The 26,991-nt window shown below is 40.9% G+C and overlaps 1 protein-coding gene across 1 annotated transcript in view; it reads right to left on the bottom strand.

The window, feature by feature from the left end:
- Window positions 1-26,991, bottom strand: part of LOC145487275 (uncharacterized) — a 53,415-nt gene that overhangs the window by 22,267 nt on the left and 4,157 nt on the right. The window contains exons 4-16 of the mRNA XM_081466021.1: window positions 25,127-26,872; window positions 24,158-24,388; window positions 21,366-23,316; window positions 20,215-20,636; window positions 19,449-19,636; window positions 18,554-18,731; window positions 17,589-17,945; window positions 10,497-10,671; window positions 7,535-7,758; window positions 6,059-6,855; window positions 3,326-5,253; window positions 2,072-2,415; window positions 1,063-1,641 (exon numbers count right to left, since the gene is read on the bottom strand). Of these exons, the coding sequence (XP_081322147.1) occupies window positions 1,063-1,641; window positions 2,072-2,415; window positions 3,326-5,253; window positions 6,059-6,855; window positions 7,535-7,758; window positions 10,497-10,671; window positions 17,589-17,945; window positions 18,554-18,731; window positions 19,449-19,636; window positions 20,215-20,636; window positions 21,366-23,316; window positions 24,158-24,388; window positions 25,127-26,872 (9,120 nt within the window). The remainder of the gene's footprint in view (window positions 1-1,062; window positions 1,642-2,071; window positions 2,416-3,325; window positions 5,254-6,058; window positions 6,856-7,534; window positions 7,759-10,496; window positions 10,672-17,588; window positions 17,946-18,553; window positions 18,732-19,448; window positions 19,637-20,214; window positions 20,637-21,365; window positions 23,317-24,157; window positions 24,389-25,126; window positions 26,873-26,991) is intronic.

The following is a 26,991-nucleotide window of genomic DNA, read 5'->3' as shown; positions in this document are numbered from 1 at the left end:
TTGTAGTGGTTGTCTTTATAACAGCGCGGTAATATTTTTTTCGCTAAGGACACCCGCGAAGGTTTACGGTAACCTTAAGCAAACTACGACGACGACAGCAACGAGAATGAGAACAAAAGGTTTAATGAGCAGAACAATGGCTGTGCACGTGCGTTTTTAATTCGACAAAACAAGAATGTGAAATGACCAAGTTCTGTGTAGTCTGGGGAACGCGAACGACGACGGTTAATTTGTCGTATTTCCATTTGGAATTGAACGCTGTCATTGCATATTTAGTCCGAGCATGTTTTTAGAGCCATTGGCGCACTAAACAGATCTACACAATCGCGAATTTCGCTGGTAAAATATAAATTCCTATTTGACTTGGCCTAGTCCTCGGCGTTGCCGTGGTCCTTGCTTAAGCTCCCTACTACGGCAAGGAGGGCGGCGAGGGAGATTTTTCCACCCTGGAAAATTAGCTCTTCTGTTTTCCTGCTGGACGTTTGCATGATTTCGCTAATCAAAGCCAGATAAACGTGTGCGTGTTTCGTAGAAGCGTCATGTAATCAGAGATGATTGGATTCTCAAGCCATCTGAGCTTCAAGACGCCTCTACAGGGAAGCGTACAGTGTCTCTTTTTGTTGTGTGTTTTTTCATTCGATCTGAATTTTTCGTAGGCAGCAGAGGATACACGGTAAGAGGGTCAGTCCCCCATACAGGCCATATTCTCAAGGTAATCCCGCTCAGGCCATTTTAAGATATGTTATCTAGTTCTCCCGCGAATAATGTTACCACGCGCATTGGATACATGAGTAAAATACCCGTCACGGGATGTACATCACTAGATCCTCCTAGGATTTCTAAAGTCGATAGTGACCTATAAATAGCTTGATAGGAATTAACTAAGGAATAAGGCCTATAAGGTGGATTAACTCTCTCGACGTGATTTATCTTCCCTCGACAGGAATCAAGCTTTGGGAAAGAAAATGTCAATAATGCAATAGGAGATGTGGGTTATTTCGCCAACTAAATAAAAAAAAAAACTGGTAATTTTGACTGCAGAAGAACAGAACAACTTCCTACCCTTTTGTGTCTCTCCTCGAGCAAACTCTGTAACTCTTGCACCTGTTCCCCGTGTGCAGAGTCCACATCGCTCTGTACACTCTCCATCTCCTTGTCAAAGGTCTCCTGCATGCGTTGCACGATGTCACGGTGCGCGGTCTGCATGCTTGCCTGCACCGCTTCTAGCGCTAGCACCCGTGATTTCTCTCTCTCAAGCGCGTCCTTAAACGCGTCAATCTCCTTGCTGTGAGCCACATCGAGCTCTTCCTTGATCTGCGAAAGCTCTCTCTCGGCGTCTAGACTAACGGCGGAAAGCTGATCGTTGTACGCCTGCGCAACTTCGCTCTTGAGACGTTCTACTTCCGCCACGTGACCAGCCTTGAGGATGTGAATTTCCTCCACGTGCTTCTGCTGTAATTCAGCCAATCCGCGCAGCTGTTCCGCGTGTTTCTGTCCCAGGCTGGCCTCGAGTTGACGAAGGTTCTCTAAATGTTCTTGTTCCAGTTCGTAGCGAGCTACTTCTTTAGCTTCTTCCAGTTCCGTTTGGAACTTTTGAGACATTTCCGCGCGGGTAAATTCTCTCATTCGTTCGAGGTTCGCCTTTAGAATTTGAGAAACAGAGGGAAAATGTTTTAGTCTCTAATTGTCTTTATGAGGTAGCTTAAGAGATGCATGTCATGACAAAATAAAGGCACGCAACTGGTGCTTGCTAGCCTCAACGTTCCACGCACCCACTACTTTCAGTTGCATTCAGGTAGATCACTGAGGCAGAAGCGTTTTCTCCGCGCGTATCCAAACAACTTCCAACGTCATTATTCTCACTGTTCCAAGTTTAAAACGGAGTTTTAAGTAAAAACGTAGTAACAACCACGGTTAAATTAAAGACTACATAAGCACTACATAAGCTCTCTGCGACATGTTTGCACCTTTCGTTGATGGACCGCAAACTCAAGCAAATTAACTCAAAAACAAACTTATGGCCCGTTCAAAATGATTAAGTCGAAATCGTCACCGTAAGAATTAAACAAACCTCGTGTTCAGTCTCCAACCGAGCCGTCATCTCGGTGAACTTTTCCATGTGAGTTCGCACCAGTTCCTCTCGGACGGCTTCGAGTTCACGATCATGTTGCTCCTTCAACATTTGTAACTGCAATTCCTGTTGTTCGCTGAGGCTGCCGCTGAGTGCTTCTTGTAACCGAGCTAAATCTGCCTCCTTCTCTTCTTCGAGCTTAACTCTTTCGGCAGCCAGTTCTTCGTTGAATCGCATCTGTAGAGCTTTCATTTCTGCATCGTGTTTCTTTTGCAGAGCGTCGAGGTCGCTCTGCTGTTGGGTTTCCTGTTCCTTTTGGGCTTGCGCCATGGCCGCTTGGTGTTCTGTGGAAAGCGAAAGCAAAACAACAAAACAATCGCCGCTAATTTTATTCTTTAACTCTGAATAATTACTCAAATCGATGCTCGTGGGCTGGACAACCGATCGAAAATGACTTACACAAGAGATCAAACAGTACAGCATCGCGAAAAATCTCCAATGTACGCAGTATTAACAAATGGCGACAAACGACTTTACCTTAAATCTGGAGTCGGTCGCTTTAAGCTTTAAAGATGAAATTACCGACAGCTCTTGCTCAACTCGATGATTGGCCTAGCTCAACTAAATTTTCGTCAAAAAACTCATGAATCAAACAGATGCAATAAGAGTATTACGTAAGTTTGGAGGCATTCCAAAATAGCCCAGCAACAGAATGACCAAGTCCCATCGCTTGCTGTGCCCGCAAAGATGCTCCCCACAACGTTGACATATTCAAATCCAAAGTCTAACTTCGTAAATCCAACATTTTGCAAGCAAAACGCGATTCTTGTGTCATTAAACCAGACGCATGTTTACTGCTTAAAATGATTTCGTATTTAACAAGCAATTATGGAAATAATGCAAGATACCTTTATCAAAGAAACAAATGCAGAACAATTATCTATTGCCTCTTATTCAATTCCGGAAATTAAGATGTCCCAAGAGGCGACTTTTGAAAATGAATCTATCGCATGAAGTGCACAAACATATCACTCTTTGTTAGTTCGTACAAATGTTTATATCTTTTCAACGAGAAAATCACGTTGTTTAGCTGACATTTTGAATTGGCACAAACACAGCGTGACTAAAGAGTACGAGAAATTCTGTGAATTTGATTTCTGGCGCAGACCAGTCTATTTAACTTTTTTTTCTTCTTTTCTCTCAGCTACCATGCATCGTGGCTTTAAAAGAATTCCAGGTTGAACCTTTTCATACCTGCTACAAGATGTGATTTTTCTTCAGCCATCCCTTTCTCCAAGTTTTCTTTTATTCCTTCCATTTCCTGCTGAAGACGAACCCTCGTTGCTTCCACTTCACTATCGGCGGCTAGCTGAACTTGCTCCTGAAGAGTTTTCACTTCATGTAACATGTCGTCTTTGAGCTTTTCCATTTCTTGTAAGTGCTCAGCTTCGAGTTGTCGCTTCACCGCCTCGAGCTGCTCGGCGAAGTCTTCTCCAGAGTATGGCGCCTTCTCCTCTCTCGCTTTTTCCTCTGCTTGCACTGCTTCCAAAGCCTTTGCGAAATCTTCTTTAAGCTTTCCAATCTCTTCTTCGTTTTCTTTTTCCAGCTGCTCTCTCAAAGCATCCATTTGGTTTTCGTGTTCCTTCTGCAAACTTTCTTTTAAAACATCGAACTTTTCTTGCTCGGAAGAGTCAAGCATTTGCTCTCTGAGTGCTTCAACTTCTCCGCTCATCTCCTCCTTAAAGTTCTCCATTTCATTTTGATGTTCTGTAGTAAGCTGTTCTCTCAGAGCGTCAAGCTCTGCTTGATGCTTCTTCTCGAGTTCTTCTGTGAAAAGCTGCATTTTGGCTTCGTCTGAAGCGACAAGTAGTTCTTCCTTCAACGCTTCAACGTTCTCGGCAAAAAGTTCTTTCATTTCGCTCAACTCCCGCTGATGTTTAGCTTCCAGCTCGCTTCGTAAAGACGAAAGCTCCTCCCCTTGTGAGACTTTCATGTTTTCGTAAACGTCTTTAAATTGCTCTCTCTCGGTTTCAAGTCTAGCACCCAACTCGTCGATTTCTTTGCGGCAATTTTCCATCTCTTCCAACACGTACTTTTCATTCTCTCCCTGGTCATGGCCATGCCATTTATTAGCGTCTCTTAAACCTTCAATTTCCTTTTCATAATGTTGTTTTATATCTTGAAGTTTCCCCTCGTACTGTTGAAATAACTCTTCCTCGCTGCTGCCATCTTTCGACGTCAGCCATTGCTTAGAAAGTTCCAGTTCTTCTTTCAGTTCTTTTAGCTGCGATTCGTATTCTTCGCTTAAGTCTTCAATCTGTTTCTCGTGTTGCTCAAGGATTTCGTGAATCTTTCCTTCGTATTCTTGTATAGTAGCGTCCTTTTTGGAACTGTCTTCCACCATCGCTAACTTCGCTTCTTCTACCTTCTGCACGGCTTGTAAAGCGAGCTCCGCTCTGACACTCGACACTTCATCTAGCAAATCACTATATTGTCTGTGTTTCAAAGTCTCCACTTCTTTCTCGTGGCTTTCGCTAAGATCTAACAACTCTTCCTCTTTGTTGCTCAACTCCTGCCGTAAATCTTCCATTTCCTTCTGATGTTTCTCGGTTAAGTCTATTTTTAACTGCCGTAATGCCTTGCGATGTTCAATTTCCATGGATTCGACCTGAGCGGACAGTCTTAGCGCTGTACTTTCGTAGTCCTTTTGACTTTCCATTCTAAGTTCCTCCATTTCTTTCTCGTGTGTGGCGCTCAGTTTCAGCCGCATCTTTTCTAAAGCCTGTGCATTTTGCATAGCCATCTTGGCGCTCATCTTCGCAAAATCTTTCAATTTGTCTTCTTGGTACTGTCCCCTTAAATCTTCGAGTTCTATCTCATGGCGTGACTTCAGCGAGCGAATCTCGTCGTCAAATTGTTCTGTCAACTCGTTTTTACACGTTTCTACTTCTTTTTCTTTTGTCTGTTCAAACTCGAGTTTTAGACTCTCAATTTCTTGTTCGTGTTTATCTTGGAGCTCTTTCACAAGCTTCCCGAGATCTTCTTCGTACTTTCCGCCGAGGTCTTTGACAGTGCTTTCCAGCTCGCTGTAGTGTTTATTGTCCATGTCTGTCTTCACTTTAAGCAGCTCAGTTTGAAGCTCTCCTATTTCTCTAGCGTGCTGCTGCTCCTTGGAGATGTATCTGACAAAAAGAAATGTAAAACAACTGACGCAAGTGCATGAAACGTTATTCTGTGGCATGCCTTAAGACGAGACACTTCTTAAACAAACTTGCTTGATGAGATCTTTTAAATTCAGTCCTCAAAATTTGGATATAACAAACTTCCGGGGCCGGATTTTTCGAAAATCGGTTAACGCTAACGCTAACCCAGGGTTACAAGTCAACCAATGTATTAATTTTTCTGTATAAATATGTTTTTCACTGCTTATTCTTTGTCTAGCTTGAGATTATCCAAAGTCAAAACTGAAGGGCAGACAGCACAAACAGAAAACCTCATCGACAAGTTACAAAACTGCAGTCAAATTCTCGCTAATCTTGAGTTAGCTTAATCGGGTGGTTACATTCGGTTGCCAAAGCGACTTGATAATTCAATATATGATCCAACGCGATCCCACTTCACCTATGCCCCACCTTCCAAATCTGGGAAGCAGATATTGTCAATATATCGTATATTACTCATATTCCTTACGGCATGAACATGCTTATAAACAAGCTTCCTAACTCGAAAAAGGCGAAAAAAACGGCGGGCGAACAAGCGAACCCGAGCTGATGCGAGGCGGCCGCCCTTGTAGTTCATAACCTAGCATTACAGAACCTGCACACATGCTGTCTAGGGGCCCTTACCGAGCCACCAACACTCCATGTTATGGGTGTAACCACAAAAATCGTCGACGGAGGAAAGGAAACAGGACCAAAATCGGTTACATTAAGCCTCTTATAACCACATCCACGAACTTCTATTACAATAAACTGAACATTTTGTTACCTTCTTTCCATGTCTTCAGCTAATTTCTCAAGCTCCCGAACATGATCCAGCTCTCTTTCCATCTTCTCCTGTTCCAAGCCAGACCTCAGCCTCTCTACCTCTTCAGCGTGCTTCTGATCGCTTTCAACAAGCCGCTTCTGAAACTCCGCTTTCAAGTTCTCCAGCTCCGCTAAATGCTTTGCTTTCAATTCGTCGCGCTGTTTATCCAGCTGCGCCCGCAAGCTTTCCAGCTGCTGCGCATGCTGTTTAGCACTGTCACCGTACGAGGCTTCCAAGTCTTCTCTCATCCGCGTCAATTTCTCGTGTTCTCGTTTCACTTGTTCGTTTATTTCTAGAATTTCTTCTCCGTGCATTTTCTCCAAGCGTCTTCTCGTCTCTGCTGCCTGTTCGAGCAGTTGTTCTTGCTCGTTTCTAATAAACTCAATTTCTTCAGCGTGTTTCTTTCCCAGATCATCCAAAGCTGCATTAGTAACTTCTGTTCTTTCCTTTTCGAGCTCGTCGCGAAGTTCCTCCAACTCCTGAGCGTGTTGCTCGTCGAGATTTTGCTCAAGTTCTTCAATCTTTTCTCGGAATTCTTCCATGAGTTTATTTCGCAAAGCGTTAAGATCACTTTGGTGCTTTTCACTTGCAACCATTTCGCCTTTTTCTATCGCATCAACCAAGTTTTCCCGATGTTTATCTGTCATTTCTTGAAGCTCTTTTTCCCGCATTTGTTCAAACTGTTCCTGTTGCTGAGACAATTTTTCGCTCAGTTCGTGTTCATGTTTCTCCTTGAGTTCATCGATCTCTTTTTCGAACTAAAAAGGAAAAAAAAAGGAGAGAAAGAAAAAACGTTTAATAACGGCTTATAATAAAAATACAGGCTTATAACGCAAGAATAAGTATACGTAATCGCATGTATGCGAGTGCAATTAGGCATTCACACAACGGGTGATATTTGAAAATTCTCTCAAACATGCACGAGCCTTAAGGCGAATCGTGAAGTCGTTAATTAAGAATTAACAATAAATTGGCCTGCTTTCGGCCAATCACAATGAAGTAATTTTCTCAGCCATTCAATAAAGGATTTTTCGCACACAAACTGGTATTTAAGACTTACAGAACAGAATTCAAGACTGGAGGAAAAGTTTGTGTGTGTGAGAGTATTGCGGTAAGTTTTCGCTGAAAGTTGTAAAGTTTTTTTCTTGTAACCTGGCAGAGAAGAAGTCGTACCTATGAATTACAGAAGAACCTCTAAATTAGAGGAACACAATCCCCTTCTTCTCAGAGAAATATAATGCATGTAATCTTTGCCTCTATAATGGGGACGCATCCATAACACAGAAAATCACATCTGTCCCTTGGTGTCCGTATTAAAGAGGCAAAACTGCATTCAAAATTTATTAAATTGGGCACTGTAAGTACATGTCGCGAAAAACAATAGCATTCTGGGCGATGAGTGTTTTCACAAATAGAAAAAGAACCAGCCGTACTCACTTGTGACAACTTTTCGCCCATTGTCTGAAGTTCAAGTTCGTGTTTTTCTTTCATTTCGTTTAATTTTTCTTGCCACTCGTGCTCAGTCTCCAGACGGGTCGTCTCGACCTTGATGGCAGTCTCGGCCAGGTATCTGGCGGTGAGGTCATTCAAGTCCTCTTGATGGGAAGTCTCTAGTTGTGATTTCACAGCTCCCATGACTTCGTGGTGGCGGCTATTAAGGTCTAAAACGAAATAAAGAAGTCAGTAGACGTAACAAAATTGTAAAAATTATTCAGAGTAACTGAGAAGCTAAACAAGCCGAGTGACTTATTTGCATTATGAAGATTACAAACCGGCTGAGAAAAGAACAAATGAATCTCAGACTTAACTTAAATTAAGCTGCAAATTGCAAAGAGAACAAAACAAAATGAAATGGCATTAACTACCATAAAAATGACATGAAATGAGAGCAAACAGCTAAAAATAAATGAAATTATTTTCTCGGCTGTTTTATTTAAAATAAAATCGTGACGAAAGCGATGTTTTAACTGAAATGACCCGACAAACTTTTTAAGCCAAACAAAGCTAATTCTCCTTGCAATTTCGTCAAAGAACTATAAGACGTGTTGAAAGCATTCAAAACGCAATAACGATATAAATGGAATATGAAATAACGATCTGGAGATATAAAATACTAACTGCAACAGAGTGATAACAACATTTTGTAACAACTATGATTCGTCTCAAAGATTTTCAGTGCAATCGAAAACTCCGCTGAATTTCCTTCTATTCTCCCGGATTAAGCATAACGTAAATAAAGCACGTTGTAAATTTAAAACCGTGATACATGTAACTCACAAAAATGTCTGGGGTAGCTAACTAGAAACGCTCAGGGCTGAGGGAAACACAAAGCGACTTACGTTACACTTCACCAATGCGTCGGAAAATCATGATGTCCTCGCACGAACGCAAGACCAGAACATAGACTTCGAACAAAAAGAAGATCTTCGCGATTTTAGGCGAACAAGCAAGTGATACAGGATGCAGCATCTTTTTATCGTGTAAAACCGGACGTATCATCACCATGGAACCAGATGTTTCAGCAGGGTATGTAACTTTAAGTGACCACTAGAAAACACTTCGCAAATTGCGGTGTTTACATCTGATTCTCAATACACCAAATAGAAACGAATATCTAATGTTACCCTCAAGCTATAAATGAGCTTCCTAAACTTGAAACTCAAAGACCAGGAAAAGGGACAATAGTACCAGAAAATTACACTGACTTGGGACGATTGCTAGGCAGCCATAGCAAACACAATTCTGACTTAACGCAATCAGTCAATGATGCTAAAAGTTTGGCAAAACATAAAATAATTTCATGGTGTTGCCGTGTGAATAGACAATGCTTATTTTTTGCTAAGCTATTAATGTATTTACCTTTGTTCCGACATCCATATGTCCATAATCTTATGATTGAATGTAAATGTGATTGAACACAATTTGCGAATAAAGCAATGCATACGAGTTATTGCGGTATCGCAAAAAAACTACAACCGTACGGTAATTGATTAACTCAGGCTGCGTCCTCACTACGCCGGAGAAATTTGAAAAGGTAGCTTTGTTTCTACGGTTAGGTCTACCGTCCACACTAATCCGTCACGAAAACGAAGCTTTTCGCGGAAAACACTCTTCAAACCAGAGGAATTTGAAAGCGCCGGGTTTTCGTTTTCGTGTGGACGGAAAACACTTTGAACTTTAAACAAACTACGAGGTTATGATAGTCGCGATATTCCCCCGACCGAGTTTTTCTCAAACACAAATCCAAAATGACTGGTGATTGTCACGTTTTTTAAATTCCTCCGGCGTAGTGTCGATAGAAAACATTTGATATGTTTTTTAGAGTGAAACCTCTGTTTTCAAATTCCTCTGGCGTAGCGTGGACCGGACTTCAATCTTGCGTTTGTGATTATCGAGATGGACACAGAATTGAGCGTTTCGGATTCGAGAGCTTGTTAGGATCAAAGTACTGTGTGTCACTGCTGAAGACATAACTTTCTCACATTACCTCTCTCAACCGAGGAGTCTTAATGGGAACGGGGCAACTTGAAAATGCTTGGAGGGAAGGAAGGGGGTAAATCTACAATGGACATGCCCGGGAGAAGCAAATCTTTTAGTCGTTATATAGTGCTGTGGAAGCCGAGATAAACTCCGACGAAGTCTATTTGTGTGGACGCCGTGGAGCAAAAATAGGGCTACACTCTCGAAGAAAACTCAAAAGACAAACAAACTGAAATTGACCGAAAAGACACAATATTTTCGTGAAACTTTCCCCACCCCCACCCCTGCCCCGTTAAGCAAGATGTCTCAGTAACACCTGCTCCACATTCTTTTAATCCTCGGTTCATCCGGGGTAAATTAACAGCAATTTCTTTGAGTTCAAACCAAACCCTTTGAGCATTATCACCAAGAGAATTCGTCTTGACATCCTTACAAGTAATATTGTCAATTGCCTACAACGATGGCCTTGGTCATCTGAGGCGGTGTCCACGCCACGCCGGAGAAATTTGAAAACGTAGCTTTATTTCTACGGTTAGGTCTACCGTCCACACTAATCTGTCACGAAAACAGAGCTTTTCGAAAACGAACGTTTCAAAGACGATGTAGTGACGATAAGCGTGTGATTTCCATGACAGAGTTTTCCTCAAACAGAAATCCGAAACGACCGGTGATTGTTGCGTTTTTAAATTCCTCCGCCGTAGTGTGGACGGAAAACATTTGATGCGTTTTCAGAGTGAAACCTCCGTTTTCAAATTTCTCCAGCGTAGTGTTGACGGGGTTAATATGTAAGAAGGTTTACTTTATAGTGACTTTTACTCCTCATATTTTACAACGGTAATGAGCAAGGCCTACGAATACGTAACAGGTACACATAGCTTATGAATTTCTGCTCCCTAAATCAAAATTTCCATTTCCTTACCGTCTCTCAAACCATCCATGTGTTGTTGATGCACATCATCGAGTTCGACCATGTCCTTCGAATGCTGTCTCTCCAACACGCTCTTCATCGTCCCTACTTGTTGCAGTCGCTGCGTCTCCAGCTCGTTCTTGAGCTCCCAGAGCTTCTGTTCAAATTCGGCGTTCATTCGTGTTATCTGGAAGAGAAGGCACGCAGAGAAAAGCCAGAGTTAGATCGAAAGACGGTCACCCGGAGGACGCCATCTTTGTTTACCGACTGAGACAGGCGTGTTGTAAGCGGACAGGGCCTTTTGTTTTGTGTTTGTTTAAGCACAATGTACATAACCTCTGTAATTATTCGTCTCAAGCGAAGAACAATACAGCAGGCGACTGGAGACGTGTGATTTAATTGTTAAGCGACAGAAGTTTTGTTCTCAATTAGCAAAGAAACGGGTTACATGGTTCTATAATTGTTTTGAGACAGTCACCCTTTTCAGTACAAAACACAAACTTACCTACGAAAGAAGAAAGAACACTGCAATGTATTGTTTTGGTGCAAGTTTTCGATTTGAGTTTCTTCTACTTAGGGAAACGTCAAGTAACCTCAGTAATAATCTAACTGGCGAGGAAGGATGTTTCAGCAATAAATTTGGAAACAAACTTCCACTTTTAATCAAAGTCAATGATTTCTCCAACCATGAGAAACAGTTGTTAAATTCAAACTTTTTGTTGACAGCATGGATATCGCATGGGTATTGAGAAAAGAAACGCTAATTCGTAATGAAACTATTGGAGTTGATAGCCAATAAAGAATTATCACATTACCACTGGTTAAGATTGCGGAAAATTTGAGATGCATCATAAACGATCAACTTAAAATATTTAGAAATGACGGGACAGCTTGATGTTGCAAAGAGCCCCATAAAAGATTCGGAGGCCAGGTTTTTTCACTTCTGTTCTTTCTTTACCAAAACGTTTTACCAAAATTTCACTTTCAGAGTTTCCCCAAAGTTCACACATGAAAATCAGTGAAAATCTACAGAGACTATTAAAAAAAATAGAGCAGCTGAGGACACATAAATAATGATTAAGTCTCCCATTCTCGACAACGTAATCCTCAATTTTCATGCAACCAAAACAAAAAAGAGACAATAATTCAAATACGATAAACGACTCTGAATGAACAAAAAAGTACACGTCAAATCTTCGTTGAAAACAGTTTCCTTTTTTGTAATTTAATTTAAATAGGAACATAAAGAAATTCGTATGAATTTGAAGGTTGTTGTTTTATACGAAAAGTATATAAACATATAATTTCGTATTATTTCTCATGATCTTTTCAAAAATCATTGTCTACATGTTTGCATTATTGATCCGCTTTTCGAGGCAGCTATTTGTTTCACAAAGTATTCTCTACAAATAAACGAACGGAAAATCGTGACATAAAAAAAAATAAATAAAAAAAATTAAAAAAAAAACGAATCAAGCGGTTAGATTTGAAACAAATTATTCAACACATCTTTTGTGTTGTGTCTACGAGAATGAGCTAACCTTCATCTCTCGTAAATTAACCCTGCTATAGATTTAAATCTATAATTTGTGAGGGTAGTTAATTTACATTATCACGCATTATAAGCAGAACTGCGTTCTCAAACAAAGTCGTCGCTAAACAAATTTTGCTCCCAGATAAAAACGAAGAAAAACATCAAGAACGCCACATTAAAAGTAAATGGTGGTGCGGTTAGAGAAACGCGGAATTCTTTTTTTTTTTTTTTTTTTTTTTTTTTTCATCCTAAAAAATTACAGACAAAATAATTAAAGCTTAGCGGTGACAATTACACTATTTAAGACGATGCACCTGCCAAAATGGTGTCATTTTCGCGTTATAATTAAACCAACCCGTCTCGAAGTCTTTAGCGCTTTAGTAAATTATTTCGTTTTCTAATAAGCCCAGTTAGGGCTGAAAACCACAATCACCAAACTCGACGTGAAAGCGAAAAGACAAAGACAACAAAGAACCCTAACACAAACAACGTCCCACAAGGCTAGGAACAAACAGCCATATAAGTAACTATCGGCGAACTCGTTGTTGCGGAAGAATAAAAAAATCGGCTGCATCGATTTCACACATGTGTAAATTTGTTTCAAAGTCAAGAATGCATTGAAGAATAAATTTGATGGTTATATAGCCGTTAAATCCGTCGCACACACAGCTACTCGATAAGCTATATGTAGTTTTCTAGGGTCGTAAACAATCGTAGAAGCAAAGCTTTTGAGATATGTATATTAAGTGCGGTACGAACGAGATATAAGCCGCTGCGAAACTTGTTCTGCGAATCGTGCAACGATCGCTTCACGCGAGAAGTCGAGCGACTCATTTGTCAAAGAGGAATACGATTTTGAAACAAAGCGTGATGGCTTATAGAGCGAAAAACATTTTTTCTTTACTCGCAAACAAAAATTAAAATTATTGAAACTCCAACCTCATTTGTATGTAAAGTGAACTCATAACTTATACTGCTTGTGGCGGCTTAGATCGCAAAAAGAAACGTTAATTCGCCTCAAAAAACGGCTGGAAACACCTTTGCTGGCTTGCAATTTAAAATGTGAGTTGCAAAGGAAGTGCGCTCACATCATCTGCTTTTATATGAACAATAATTTAGACACAATTTCCAAAAAACTTACGTGTCAAAAGATCGGAACAGCAACAGCCTTCACGTAAACATAATAAATGAAATATTCCAATGTTTACCTGTTCGTTTGCAACTGATCGCTCAGGCGGTGCTGTCAAGCATAGACGACATGGAACAGAATATGGTGTTATTTCGATCGGTCGAGAAAAACTACCCAAGGGGACACAGTCAATCATCACCTTCTCAATAAGTTGCTGTATTTTGAGACCAGCTAACGTCTTGCGAGGAACCAATGGCGATAAGCGAGGTTAAGCAGCGTAGATTAAAGATTTAAGACATTTGGTTTCATCACTTGTTTGTTTACTTTCAGAGGAAACGAGTTGTTCGCTTTCCAACATTTTCCAAGAGTACATCAAAAATACAAGATCAAGGGAAGAGAAAAACAGTGTTCTTCACGGACAATTGTTTTGACAGACAGTCAAATCGACAAACAATGGGCTAAAAGAAAGCGAAAAATAGTAAACGAAACCAAAAAAAAAAAAGCTCGAAAGGCGTCTGTCAGTACGTTGTGTGACACTAAAGGACACGTAACGGATATAACTGTTTCGACGGAATAAACGCTCGTGGCCAATCAGAGAAAACGATATATCATAACAACAGGTGCGTGGCCGGGGTTACGTGTTCTTTCGCGTATTGTAATTGGTTGCTGGGAAACACTGTGTAATAAAAAATTCGCATTCTATACGGACAAAATAAAAGATAAAAACACAGCAGGCCTAAAATTTATTGCGACCTTAGCTTGGCTGAATGACTTCAAGCCTATTTATAGAAAGGTAATCTCAAAAAACCTTCATACAGTCGAAATTTTTAACAGAAACACAGCGATTTAACGCGGTGCTAGGTTTGGTGAAATCCTACCGCAATAACAATGAAAACGAGTCCATTCAGCGAACTGTAACAAGTTCTACATGTGATGTGTTGCGTTGTGTGAGCGATTCGCTCGAAATTGTGTAAGATTTTTACTGAAAGCAGTAGCAATATCACCAACAACATCAGTAACTAAACTAAATTACATCAGAAATTTACATAAAGTGCGGCAATAAAACTAAAATGATAAATCTCAACGGCCTTGGTAGAGAAACGCAAAGATCTAACCTTAAAACAGTCTCGCTCCAGGAGCGAATTGACGATCCACAAGGAGAGATCGCACCATTCCATCTGTTACCCTTCACCAAACTCACCAGGATTCGAGTAAAAGTCGCTTGTGAACAAGCCTGTTCATGCGACATTCAGAAAATCATTTAGCGTCGGAGAAGATCAAAACCGTATTCGGCGCGCGGAGTCACAAACAAATATAACTCGATCTTAATAGGGCTGTTTCGCTCGCCGCTTGCCCGCCCCAGCTTTCGTCTCACGAAATTCGATTCGAGAATTTCGTTCTCACTTAGCAAGGACATGGCGTCGAAGAATAAATTGAATCTTGGCGGCTTTCGGTTTCCAGCGGATATTACTGTTTGGCTTGGCTGGTTGATATTGTCATCAATATTTGACTGCGAATATAGTTTGTGACTTTCGCAAAGAGGAAATGTATCGCCAAGCAACCGGTGTCACAAGTATACCTATGGTTTAAACATGACGCTGATTGTTGTAAACGATTGAAAAAATTATTGTTTACTTTTCGCGAAACAAAAACTGTTTTTGCAAATAGGGATTTAAAATGAGAAGAGTCAATATTTTTCTCCCGCGTCGAAAGTTACAACCGAAACTTCAATTCACATGGAAATAATACAAACGAGTTCACAACTTTTCAAATTAGACACGCGAATTTTAAATTCATAATTTGAAGTTTCATCTTCAACAGTTGTTCCACATGAAAACAAATATCCGCTTTAAAAAATACCACAGGCTCAACTTCCGGTTTGAAAGACTGATGTCAACAGCGACAGTTTAAGGTAAATGTTTTACACAAATGATTAAATCTATGACATTCCTTTCACTTACAGATTTAAAAGGAAATCATTAACGTTCAGTGTCCCGGAAAATTATCGACACTTTTCCTTCCTAACTTCCATATTATGTTACCAAAAGCCAGCGAATAGACAAATAAATATTGGATAAAAAGATTCTACAGAGTAAATCAGAAGCATATATGTGATATGCTTCTGTCCGAACATATAAAGAGAATTTAGACGCTTCTAGGTGATATGCTTCCGGTAAATATAATGTGTGTTTAGGAGGAAGAAGTACAGGGTTAAAGTGGATTTTAGTTCATTAAATTTGATTTCTTGACAAAATGTGAAGAAATCAAATTGCTATTGTGATGAAATTGTCAATCTTTTAGTCAGTTCTTTTTTCTTTTTGGTTGATATTCACGTTTGGCTTTCTTTCCTTTCTATTACAATAATATCCAACGTTTATACAGTAACAATCTTCCGGCTATACTTGACATACTTGTTAAAATAAGGCATATCGGCTGGCAAACTGTCAGCTAGCGAACGCAAACGTATTTCCGGCTGTCGCTTGTCTCCGCTGACAAGTGACAACCGGAAATACGTAAGTAATTACCTACACGTACCACAGCAAATGCAGACGAATATTCACGAGTGCCAAACGAAGATTGACGAGTAACAACCGAGTATACAGCGATTACAGCCGAGCGTTCACTGGTAGCAAACAAAGACTCGAGAGTGAGCCTTGAGATTAAAACCAAGCATTTACGAGGAGCTAACGAATAGAAAGACACAGAACAGATGAAAAACACAGCTTCAACAGTGATTACAAAGTCTGAGTGGAACCAGGACAGCGCCAAAAACATCAAATAATTAAAGCCAAAGTTGTTCCATGAGTAATAACCCTTTATTTCTTAAAATTCGCCGCTAAAATATAATTTTTCTTTTTTTTTACTTAACTACCTCTTTTATGTCAGAGTATTAATATTTATATATCTCTTTCGTTTGATCTCGTAAAAAAACATTTACCCCATAAGAAAAACTAGAATAATTTTTGTACAGTTAACTATCCTAGAAATATAAATTTAGCCTCAAAAGGACGGTGTCTTTTACGAGACCAAGCGAATTCCTCTCTGACTTTAATTTCCTATTTGAATATTCCAAAAATTCCTATACCAAAAGTGTTTCATTAATGGCACGTGATATCGATTTATACGCTTTACCAAATTGTGAAAAACATTCAATTATATTATGCTTTATATGACATTTCTCTGTTATATTCATTGAATTGTTTGTTTTGGAAATCTTTGATATCCCTAAATTGGTCAACTAAAATGTTAATAAACAGTTTAAATGAAGACCTGAGTCAACGAGGGCATCCACGCATCCACACACGAGAGAAAAGCAACTTTTTTTTAAGTAGTCTCCTTAGCACAAGAAACGCTTTTTTAGTTAAGAGAAACAAACGAGCGCAAACGTTGAATTAAAGAATTACCGGCAGGTAAACAAGTGTAACTTAATGCCCTCGACTGAAAGGCGAATTTAAGTTTTGTTGTTACGTTTGATGTCTTTATCAAGAATACTATTTTTATTCAAAACTACTTAAAATAAAATGAAACTGCTAAACGATTCAGCTTGAACATACAAGACGCGGCTGTCAAGCGCGGGGAACTCGGTTAGCCAATCAGGAAATAGAAAGTGGCTCTAAGCGCGGCAAAATGCAGTTAGCCAATCACAAACTAGAAAGCGGCTGCCCTAGTTCACTCAGACATGACATGTAAACTTTAACACAAACTCTAACTAAAACATTAGCACAACACTCCATTGTCTCTATCTAAAATAACAACACATGATCAGACATAAGGCAACTCGTCACACCGAAAAGAAATTCGTCCTTCTCGTGTCAAAACAACGCCCGCCCCCCCCCCCCCCCACCCTTCCTTCCCAAAATATAATGCTATACGAAATATATGACAACCAATACTTGCCAATTTTGATATAGAAAATAGTTTCTCTTGAAACGCGAACAGTTAACGCAACTTTGTAGCTGTTATAAACACATCTCGACTTTACTCTCCTCTTCTGAATTGAGAGCAATCACCATTGCAACTACGTACTATAGAGGAATATTGATCCTAACAAAATGATGTAGTGATCGTAACTGAAGCCTAAACTAAATAGAGAGTTATGGCAATTCCGATTTCAAGAAGGAATTTCATGAAAATGCAGGGCCCGGAGAATCGTCTATGCAAAAAGCCTCAAAACCAGGTACTCTCAAGGAAACATTACTACGTCATTTTTTGCCAACGCACAAAAAACCTCCTTCAAATTGAAGGGACCCTCAATGTACTAGCTCACTAAGGTAGAAAAATTTCACAGAGATAAAAATACATAAACTAGAGAAAAATATGGCCAGGGTTGGGAAAGATTACAACGGATTACGAAAGTCTTTAGCCCTTTTTTTCTGAGATAGCTCTATTTAGGTAAGTACACTGTATGTGACACAACTAACAACACGTTTCACCACAGCACCTGTTCCAGGTGACGAGAATTGAGTTGACCAATCTCGGCGCCATAATGATCGTTCAAGCTAGCTTCCAGTCTCCTGAGCTGCTGCTGGTAGTCCTCGTCCAAATCTGTCCGCAGCTGCTGCATCGAGGCAGAGTACTGGTTCTCTAAGTCACTGCGGGTCTCCACAAGATTCTTGTTATATTGTTCTTTGATGAATTCCTCTTTGGTCAGGAATTCCATCTCCTTCTGGTGGAACTCGTGCTCCCATTCTTGGATTTGTTGTTCTTTTTGTCTCATCTCCTCCTCAAGGCGTTCTTTCTCGTGTAAGAGTAGCTCTTCTTTGTCCAGTAGTTTGGACTCGATCAACTCCAGTTCACCCTGAAAGAGATAAACCTCCTCTGCTAGTGTTCATCACAATAATTAGAGAGCTTCAGCACAGACGTTTTTGGGACACGGACGTAAACCAGAAGCCAAATTTTCTGGTTTTTGGCGCGTATTACCGACTTTTCGTTACAAACGTCATGTTTTAAATGCTAAAATGAGAACTTTTCAAACGGACTGGTTGGAAGTAAAAACGCACTAAAAGTGAGGACAACAACAACTTCAGCGCCAATCACCTGACTACAAACAGAACGCCACCTGATTGGCCGAAAAGACTACCTCTTTGTTCTGATTGGTTAAAGCAAAGTTGCACAAGTATTCAACCTCTTTCAAAGCACGACAGAAAAAAAAAAAAAAAAAACGAATGAACACGTAACCTTTTTAGTATTAGTAGGTCGAGAACTACTTGGACTTATCTGCCACTCAAACCAATTTAATCCTTGCTTAGCGAAGAACTGGGAAAACCATTGTAAACACATGTAAGTGTCACCAAGTCAATCTTCAATCATTTCATGAAAATAGATTGATCGGTTTGGCTATCTTTGTTGACTGTCCCTGGACCAATCTCAAACCATCTTATTTTTACTGAAGTGACAGTAAGTTACCTGAAGTTCGTTCTTTTCCTTTCTGAGTTCTTTTTCAAACAAGTCCTTTTGTCGGATGATCTCGTTCAGTTTAGCCTGCTTGATCAGCTGTCCCTGAAGAGCAGCTCTCTCACGGTTTAGCTCCCTTTCCAGGACTTCTTTTTGGCGCAGTTTTTCGGCTAACCGTTCACGCTCAAGTCTGCGAGATAAAACACAAATTTTACAATAACTGTCTAATTTCTCGCGCGCTGATTGCATCATTTTTATCATCAATAAAAGTACAGACGGATAAAATGTTAATTTATACAAGCTTTCAAGTTCAACTTTCAGCTGTCAAACTGTCAACTTTTTAACCAATGAGATGTTGTGAGCTTTTTTAAGTAGCTAATCAAAGAGCGAGAAAAGCTGTTGATAATGTTCGCGTTATTTTGAATAAAATTCACTTATCTTTGTTTACGGCAAGTTTACGCGTCTTTTCCCCTCATTTTTTTCCCGCATTTGACCAGTTTGGGGTCTTTTATTGTAAAAAAACAAATTGGCATCAGTTTTTAAGCTCCTGTCCTCTTATTGATGATAAATTTCGTCATAACATTGTCAAAGTTTACTGCGGAACCACTCGCCGCAGCCACTTTGATTCGATCCGAAAAAATATAAATCCCTCTATGTTGAGTGACGTCAAACGCCAAGAATCTTTGAAACGTAATTGATTGGCTGTAAACCAGCACATAAAAATTCCCAACTGATCAAACAGACCAATCAGGTCTTTGCGTGGTTACGTCATCAGTATGGAATTTTGGGGGTTTTGTCTTACTCGAGCAGAGGACAGAATTAAGCGCACGAAAGAGCCATGGAGAGGTGAGAGTGTTCTTCAAACCAATTTGCAATGTTCAGGTACCCATATACAGCTACATTGTACCTTAAACTATCCTCCAGAGCGTTCTTCTCTTCCAGTACATCCACGTAAGAGTTGCGGTCTTTCTTCTGCTGTTCAAGCTGCTGCAGAAGGGAATCTCGTTGACTCTGTAACACGAGTAACTGACGACCGAACGCGTCTTGCACGTCATCCGAGACTGAGTCCGAGGTGGAGATCCTGTCACGTAAATCCTACGTGAGAGCAATTGAATACGAGTCAATCTATTGCCGATGAGGAAATCAATAAAGGGCCCCATTCTTCTCATTCCTTCTTAAGGCTATAACTTTCTAGCATTGCCTGGCTCTTTTTCGAAAAAAATAGAGCCGTGCAATTAACCGGTTAAATACGGACGCGAAACTGTACTTGTAACTACAGCACAACGGGAAACAACATTTCTGTGAACACACTGTTATCACTAACAGTATGTTGTATCATTTACACAGGCAAAGAGCCCTAGCAAAACTGAACTAGCTTGCCGTCCTGTAAGGCTCCAGTACCTCCCTGCCACCCATTTTCTGGCTCTTCGTTCTGCCGCAAACCAAATGCCCCATCCCAACTTATCTCGTGCCAGTTCTTCCCCACGTTTTTCTCGGCCTTCCCCTTAGGGGCCCGTCCTATCCCTCACGCGTCCAAGTCATCGCAAAATGAAGATTTTCGTCACGGCAAATTCAGAGCACGACCCAGGTTTGGAACACTTTTGCAGGAAGCCATTCCAAGGAAGACACTCTACAATGTTCACTTAACTGAGACAACACTACGCTAAATTTACCTCTATGACTTCCTCGTGTTGTTGCAGTCTGTCCGTCAACTCGCTCCTCTCTTTGGCTAGCTCACCCTCCTTCTCCTTGATCACGTTCAACAGCTTGCTCTTCTCCTCTCTCAGCTCGCCCTCCACCCGGATCCTCTCCTGTAATCTCTCCTGCAGTAGGCCAAGTTCCTGTATAGACTCGTAGTTCTCCCTATCGACCTCGGTCAGCTGCGTCTCGAGTTGTCGTTTGCTGACTTCCAGGGCGCGTTCGCGAGATTCGCGTTCTTTCAACTCTGCTCTGAAGGTTTCTCTTTCCTTCTCGAGTTCTTTCTTGATGTCCTGTAGTTGCTGGCTAAGTTTGAGCTCGACTTTGTTTTTCTGTCGGACTAACTCTTGCATCTGGTCGAGCTTGGCTGCCAGATCAGACCGCTCTGTTGTTGCACCTTTAAAAGAGAAGATTCAACACTTTTCTGTTAGTTACAATATCAATATCAAAATTATTCTAACTTGTTTCAAACATTTTGGGCAACTCTTGTTAGGAGAATCCGGTGATGCGTCGCAATATTTTGCCTAAGTTTGTTTATACAACATTCATTTTTCCGCACTGAAGTTAAGTTTGAGAAGGGTCGAACGTTTAAGGCCGTTTGCAGGATCTCAATAGAACAGGTCGTTAGCGTGAAGCGAGCGTGTGCCAAGCGCGAGACTTGCTTTCTATCAGACATTCTTTTGGTTCGTCACGCACTCCTCAGCCAAAAGAATGTTTGCGTGGGAAGCCAGCGCGAGACACGACTGTTGAGAAAACTAGCCAGCCATTATTGGGGATGTCACGCAGCGATTCAATATAGGATCGTTACGAAATTTTCATCCAACTGCGAACATTGGCATTTCAAATAGCAATATTTCAATATAAGCTCTTTCCATTTGGCTAATTACCAAGACAATACCCAAGCTTGCCTACCGCCACTGGAGTACTACTTGAAAATGGCATATGAATTGATAAGGAGAAATTGTTGGAAATCAAACGTCGTCCGCTGAGGCCGGCAACAAAAAGTTCACGCGGCGAAAATCGACTTTAGTACGAAGCTGACTTGTTTGACTAGAAACCAACTCTAACTGGTAAAAATTCGAATTATTGCAGATTGGCCCTACAAAGTGTCAAAATGTCTCCATACCTTCAGAAAAACCAGCACCCGGTAAAACCTCCAGCGTATCTACCGACTCTTGCATCAGTAGCGGCTCTTCGTGCACGACCTGACTCAAGACAGGACTAAGGCTTGGCTCTACAGGGACCATCCTTTGTTCCAGCACCCTGTGAGTGTCTGTGAGCACCTGGATCTCATTCAGGAGCCTATCTCTCTCGCTAGTTACCTCAGAAAGGTCCTCTTTCAAGCTAACTAGCTTGTTTCTCAAACGCATGTTTTCTTCTTCTTCCTTCGCCATTTTGTACAGCAGGGCTTCTTGCACCGATGCAATCCTCTCTTCGCTCTCTTGCAACAGTTTTTTCTTCAGTTGTGATATCTCCCTCTCTTTCTCCAGCTTCAACTGAGCGGCGATAGCTGTCGGATCCTCGTCTCCACTGGCTGGTCGTCCTCCGCCAGATTCTGACAGCTGTTGCTCGTAGTAACTCTTCAACTCCGCGATTTCATGCTGGTGTTTCTCGAGGACTTCCTCGAACACTCCCATGAACTCCTTATCTTTTGTACTGGCGACCTCGGCTACTTCTTTCTCCAGCCTCTCTCTTTCACTCTGCGCTTGTTCCTTCAAAGTTTGAACCTGTCCTTCAAAGTCTTCCTTTAACTTCGCCAACACTTCACTCTGCTCTTCGGAATCTTCGCCTTTCGGTCCGTCGCCACGACTTTTAATTTCGATCTCCAAAGCCTCTTTCTCCTCAGACAAGGTCCTCACTTTCTTTTCCAGCTCTTTTGTAGCCTCGAGGTGTTCACCCCGTAACGCTTTCAGTTCCCTCTCGTGTTCTGCCTTGGTTCCTGACTGCAACTCTCGCATCTGCTCCTCTAAATTACTCGTGTACTGAGCAAGGTTTTCTCTGAAGCCTTCCATTTCTTGGCTATGTGTAGCCTGTAGATTCTCGTTCTCCGACTCCAGGTCTTTGACTCTCTGTACCAGCTCTTGAATTGCCTTCTTGTACTGCGACTCCAGATTCGCTTTCATCTCGGCTAGTTTTTGCTCATACTTTGCAGATTCGTTCCCCAGCTCTAACACCAACTGTTTCTCCAGCTCGGCTGTTTGTTCTTGTTGTTTTTGCAAGTTCTGCTCAAACTGTGCCACGTCACTAGTGTGTTCTTCTTCAAAACTTGACAGGTTATCCTCAAGCTCGGCAATTTCCTTTTCTTTTTTCTTCAAGTCGTTTCTCAACTCGCTGATTTCACTCGCACTTGAAGAGTTTAGCTCCCCTAGCTGTTCTTTAAGCTCTTCTAAACTTGCATCTTTTTGAGTAATGTTTTCTCTCGCTTGTGCCAAGTCATTGTCGAACTCTTCCTTCATCTTCTCCATCTGTTGTTCTAAATCACCGTTCAACGTGATCTGTTTGTCTAAAGTCTCCTTCAGGACATTAACCTCGCTCTCGTAGAGCTGTTTCAACTTTTCTAGTCGATCCTGTCTCGTTTTATCTACCTCTTGTCCCGTCTCTTCCATCTGCTTGTTCATCAACAGTTTTAGATTCTCTAACTCACCCACGTGTTTTGCATTTACCGCTTGTAACTCTTCCTCGTGTTCAGTCTGAAGCTTTTCAACCTCGCTAGCGTTCAACCTCTGGACTTCGCGAAGATTTTCTTCTGATTCCATTACCCTGTTCTTGTATCCTTCCATTTCACTTCTAAGACCAGCAAGTTCACCATTCAGCTGATCAAGTGTTCCATTCTTGTCTTGCAGCTCCTGATTGGCTTGATCAACTGTTCTACGTTTTTCTTGCAACTCCTGGTTTAGTTGGTCTATTTGAATCTTGTAGCTCTCCTCGTCTTTTTCTTTCAGGCCGTACAGTTCAATAATTACATTGTCTTTCTCTGATACTTCTTTCTGTAGATCTTGTATCAGAGATCTGGTATCTAGCAGTTCTTTGGAAGCTTTGTCCATTTCAGATTGTTGGGTTTTCAAGCTGCTATCGCTCTAAACAACCAAACAAAACGAAATAAGTTTAAAAAAACCCGTGCTGCCATATTGAAAATCATGATAAAACTAACCAGGATGGAGTGGGGATTGCCACTGTTCAGCCTCGCACACTCTCACTAGGCGAGATGATAGTCTGGCAGCTACAAGACTGAACAAGGCTGTTTGTGGATTGAGTCGGACAAGCAGAAATTCAACCATAACTCAGTGCATGAAAAAATCGACCGTGCATTTTATAGGTCAATCAGTTATGAAACGACAAGCATTCATCAGTGATAACACAGTTTCTCTCACCCTTCCTACTATAGTTACATGTACATGACTTGTTTTGATTCCTTATTAACCAATTGCCCATCAGTCGACTTAGAGACTGGGTCTGCAAAAGGTCAATTTTACTGTACATACCGAAATCCTAACAGGCCAAAATCACAATCACGGTAGAGGGCACAATTAACAATTTTTGCAAACCCCAGCAATCAGTTTATGAAAATTCCATAGCGTGTTGCCGGCTTTAGCCATGAACTGTGGCTATAATACACGCGTAAAACTTTATTATAAGAGGTTTTGAACATATGCTTATTAAAATTATCTCCAGTGTAGAAATTTAACTCGTGGTTTCAGCATGAAAAGTTAGCTGTAACTTCTAATGACAATCCTAACAGTTAAATTGCTATTGTAGATCACTTTTACCAGTCTAGGATCCAATCTGGTTCCCAGGGTCTCATCTTCCCAATAGGGCGAGAAGATCCTGGGAACGAGGTTGTCTAGGTTCGAGACTCCAAAAATTAATGATGCACTTGTATAACTTAAGCCGCCTAGGCTCCAGGGAATGTTCACTAACCTCCAGTAACTGGTCCTGAAGAATCTTAATCTGTTTAGTCAACTCCACCGTTTGTTGCTCAGTCTCTTGTTTGATGCTTCTCTGTTCATGGTCACCTTCTGCTAGCTTCTGCATCAACTCTCGCACAGTCTCGTCCCTGCTCTCCACTGCTCCTTGGAGCTCTGACAAGCGGTCCTGGGACCCACTCAGCCGTTCTGCAAGTTCTTCAGACTGAGTGCGATAAATGGAAACCTAAATAACAGTGAAATCTAATTACTACCACTTCAAGTTGGAGGATTAAAAGTCAAAAGTCTTGGTATTAAATTACCTACTGTACAGTGCACGTTCATGCAGATTTTCAAAGGTACACGTACACATACAGTATGTTATGTGAAGGTCCCTCTATAATTAAATATTTCCGCACACCCAGTCCCAAAGAGGGAGGTATGAGTACATGTAGTGATTGTACAATTACTGTACTGACCCGAACATTTATGAGGCTAGCAAACAACTGGCACTTAATCAAATATTCCCAAACGAACTGAGGAAAGAGGTGTGAAATTAAAATTGCTGGTTATCATTAGATGCATCAGACTCTTCATCTGCCATGTAGACTTCACATACTTTACTTTTAAAAAACTTTGTATAGCTGATGGGACTTAGAGTGTGTGGACGTTTGTTTTTGGGTTGAAGCCAAGAGCAACAAAGCCGCACGGGAATTGGTAAGGACTGAAGTTAAATTTCACTCATGGCTTCACTGCTTGTGAATTCACTCACAGGCAAAGACTAAGAGAGAATAAAATGGCAGCTTGGCTACCAAAAATCACTCACTCATGAATCCCACCAGCTATGCAGGCTAAACACTAATATACATGTACAGGTATTCTTGGACTTTTGTTGTATAAGTAACAGGCCTCACAAGTTACCACAACAAGCGAATTATGATGCTGTTCATTTAAAAGTATGGGAAACAATTACAGGAAAACTTACATCATTTTCCAACTGTTTTAGTTGAGATGTCATCTGCTCATTGTTCTTCCTTAAGTCCTCAAGTTCCTCCTCCTTCTCGGCAAATTGATCCATCACTTGCATAAGCTTCGTGTCCCGCTCTCTCAGCACAGTGTCCAACTCGTTCTGCTTATTCATTAGCTGCTCTGACATCTGCGCCAAGCTTCCCTGGCTCTCTGTCAGCTGCTCTTGCATTGCTTCATAATCTTTGCCAAGTTGTTCCATTGTTTGTTGTTTGATTTTTAAATTTTCTTTCAAGTTTTCCATTAGAGATGACTCTGACTGTGAGTTGTCTTCCAATGCCTCCACTTCACGCTGAAGTCTCAAGACCTCTTGTTCAAGTTCTGCAGATCTTGCTTTGCTTGTTTCACATTCACTTTGTAACTCATTAAATTTACTTAGCTCTTCTCTTTTATAGTCCAATTCTCTTGTAAGCTCTTCAACTTTAGCCCTCATGTCTTCTTGAAGCTTATTTCCATCTTCCATGTCCTCCAGCTTGGCTCGTAGTTCCTCATTCTCCTCACTAAGTTGCTGAACTGTCTCCTGTTTGATTTTCAGATTTTCTTTCAAATTTTCCATTTGGGATGATTCTGAAAGAGAGTTGTCTTCTGCCGAGGCTAGTTGATGCTTCAGATATGAAATTTGTTGTTCAAGCTCTTTGGTTTTTTCTTGACTTTGCTCAAATTCTGACTGGACAGGCAGCAGCTTTGCAAGCTGTTCATCTTTCGCAGCTGACTCCTCGCTTAGGTGCTGTAATTTCTTGTAACTTTCTTCCAGGAGTTCCTTAAGATCAGTGGACTCAACAGTGCTTAGTCTCTCTTTAAGATCTTCATTCTCTTTGTTTAGTTGTTCCATTGTTTCCTGCTTTAGTCTAAGGTTCTCTCTGAGATTTTCCATCTCAGATTTCTCCTCCATGGACCGATCCTGTACACTCAGATTCGCTAGCTGAGCTTCGAGCATAGACACCTGCCTTCTACTTTCTTCAAGCTCATTTTGAACATTTTGCAAACTTCCAAGTCTCTCCTCGAGTTGCGCTTTCAAATGCTGCAGGTTTCCAATCTCACTCTCTTTCTCCCACAACATTTTTGAAAGCTCATCCACTTTGTGACTGCTTTCTTGTGCCTTCGCACTTCCGCCTTCATCTGCACCTGATGATTTCAGTCTCAATTGCAACTCACTGTTTTCTCTTTGAAGTTTCATTAATGCTTGCTCCTTCTCGTCCAAGGTCTCTTTCAAGTTCTGTAACTCTGAAAAGTCAGGCTGCAAAGCATCACCTTGTGAGCTTGACAGCTGTTTTTTTAAGTTCACATTTTCAGCCTCTAGATGCTCGTTTCTTTTGTTTAATTCATCCAAAGTCTGTTGCTTAGCATTTAATTCAACTATCAACTCCTCAACCTGCCCACTACTAGGAGCCACTTTGCTTTGATCCCCTTGCTCCAACTTAGATCGGAGATCTTGATTTTCTTTGTTTATGTCCTGAAGGATCGACTGTTTCATCTGTAAACTCTCCCTCATTTCTTCCACTTGCCTGCTGAGGTCCTTGATAACGGAGCCTCCTGACTGATCCTGTAACATCAGCTCTAGTCTCCCCTTTAAGTCGGCATTTTCACGGCTGATCTGTTTCAGTGCTGCCTTCTTGGCTGTCAGCTCCTCTTCAAGTTCTTGGGTTCTGTTCTTCAGCTCATTCCGTTCAATATTGGCAATGTCATAGCTATCTAGTCCACCTTCCTATTTTGTACAACGACACAAAGATTAGACATTATTGATTATTATTATTATTATTATTATTATTATTATTATTATTATTATTATTATTATTATTATTATTATTATATGACTTGTGTTTG

Source organism: Orbicella franksi, chromosome 5, assembly GCF_964199315.1.
Source record: "Orbicella franksi chromosome 5, jaOrbFran1.1, whole genome shotgun sequence".
Lineage (NCBI taxonomy): Eukaryota > Metazoa > Cnidaria > Anthozoa > Scleractinia > Merulinidae > Orbicella > Orbicella franksi.
The sequence above is the reverse complement of the archived record's forward strand: the minus strand, read 5'-3'. Positions and strand labels throughout refer to the sequence as shown.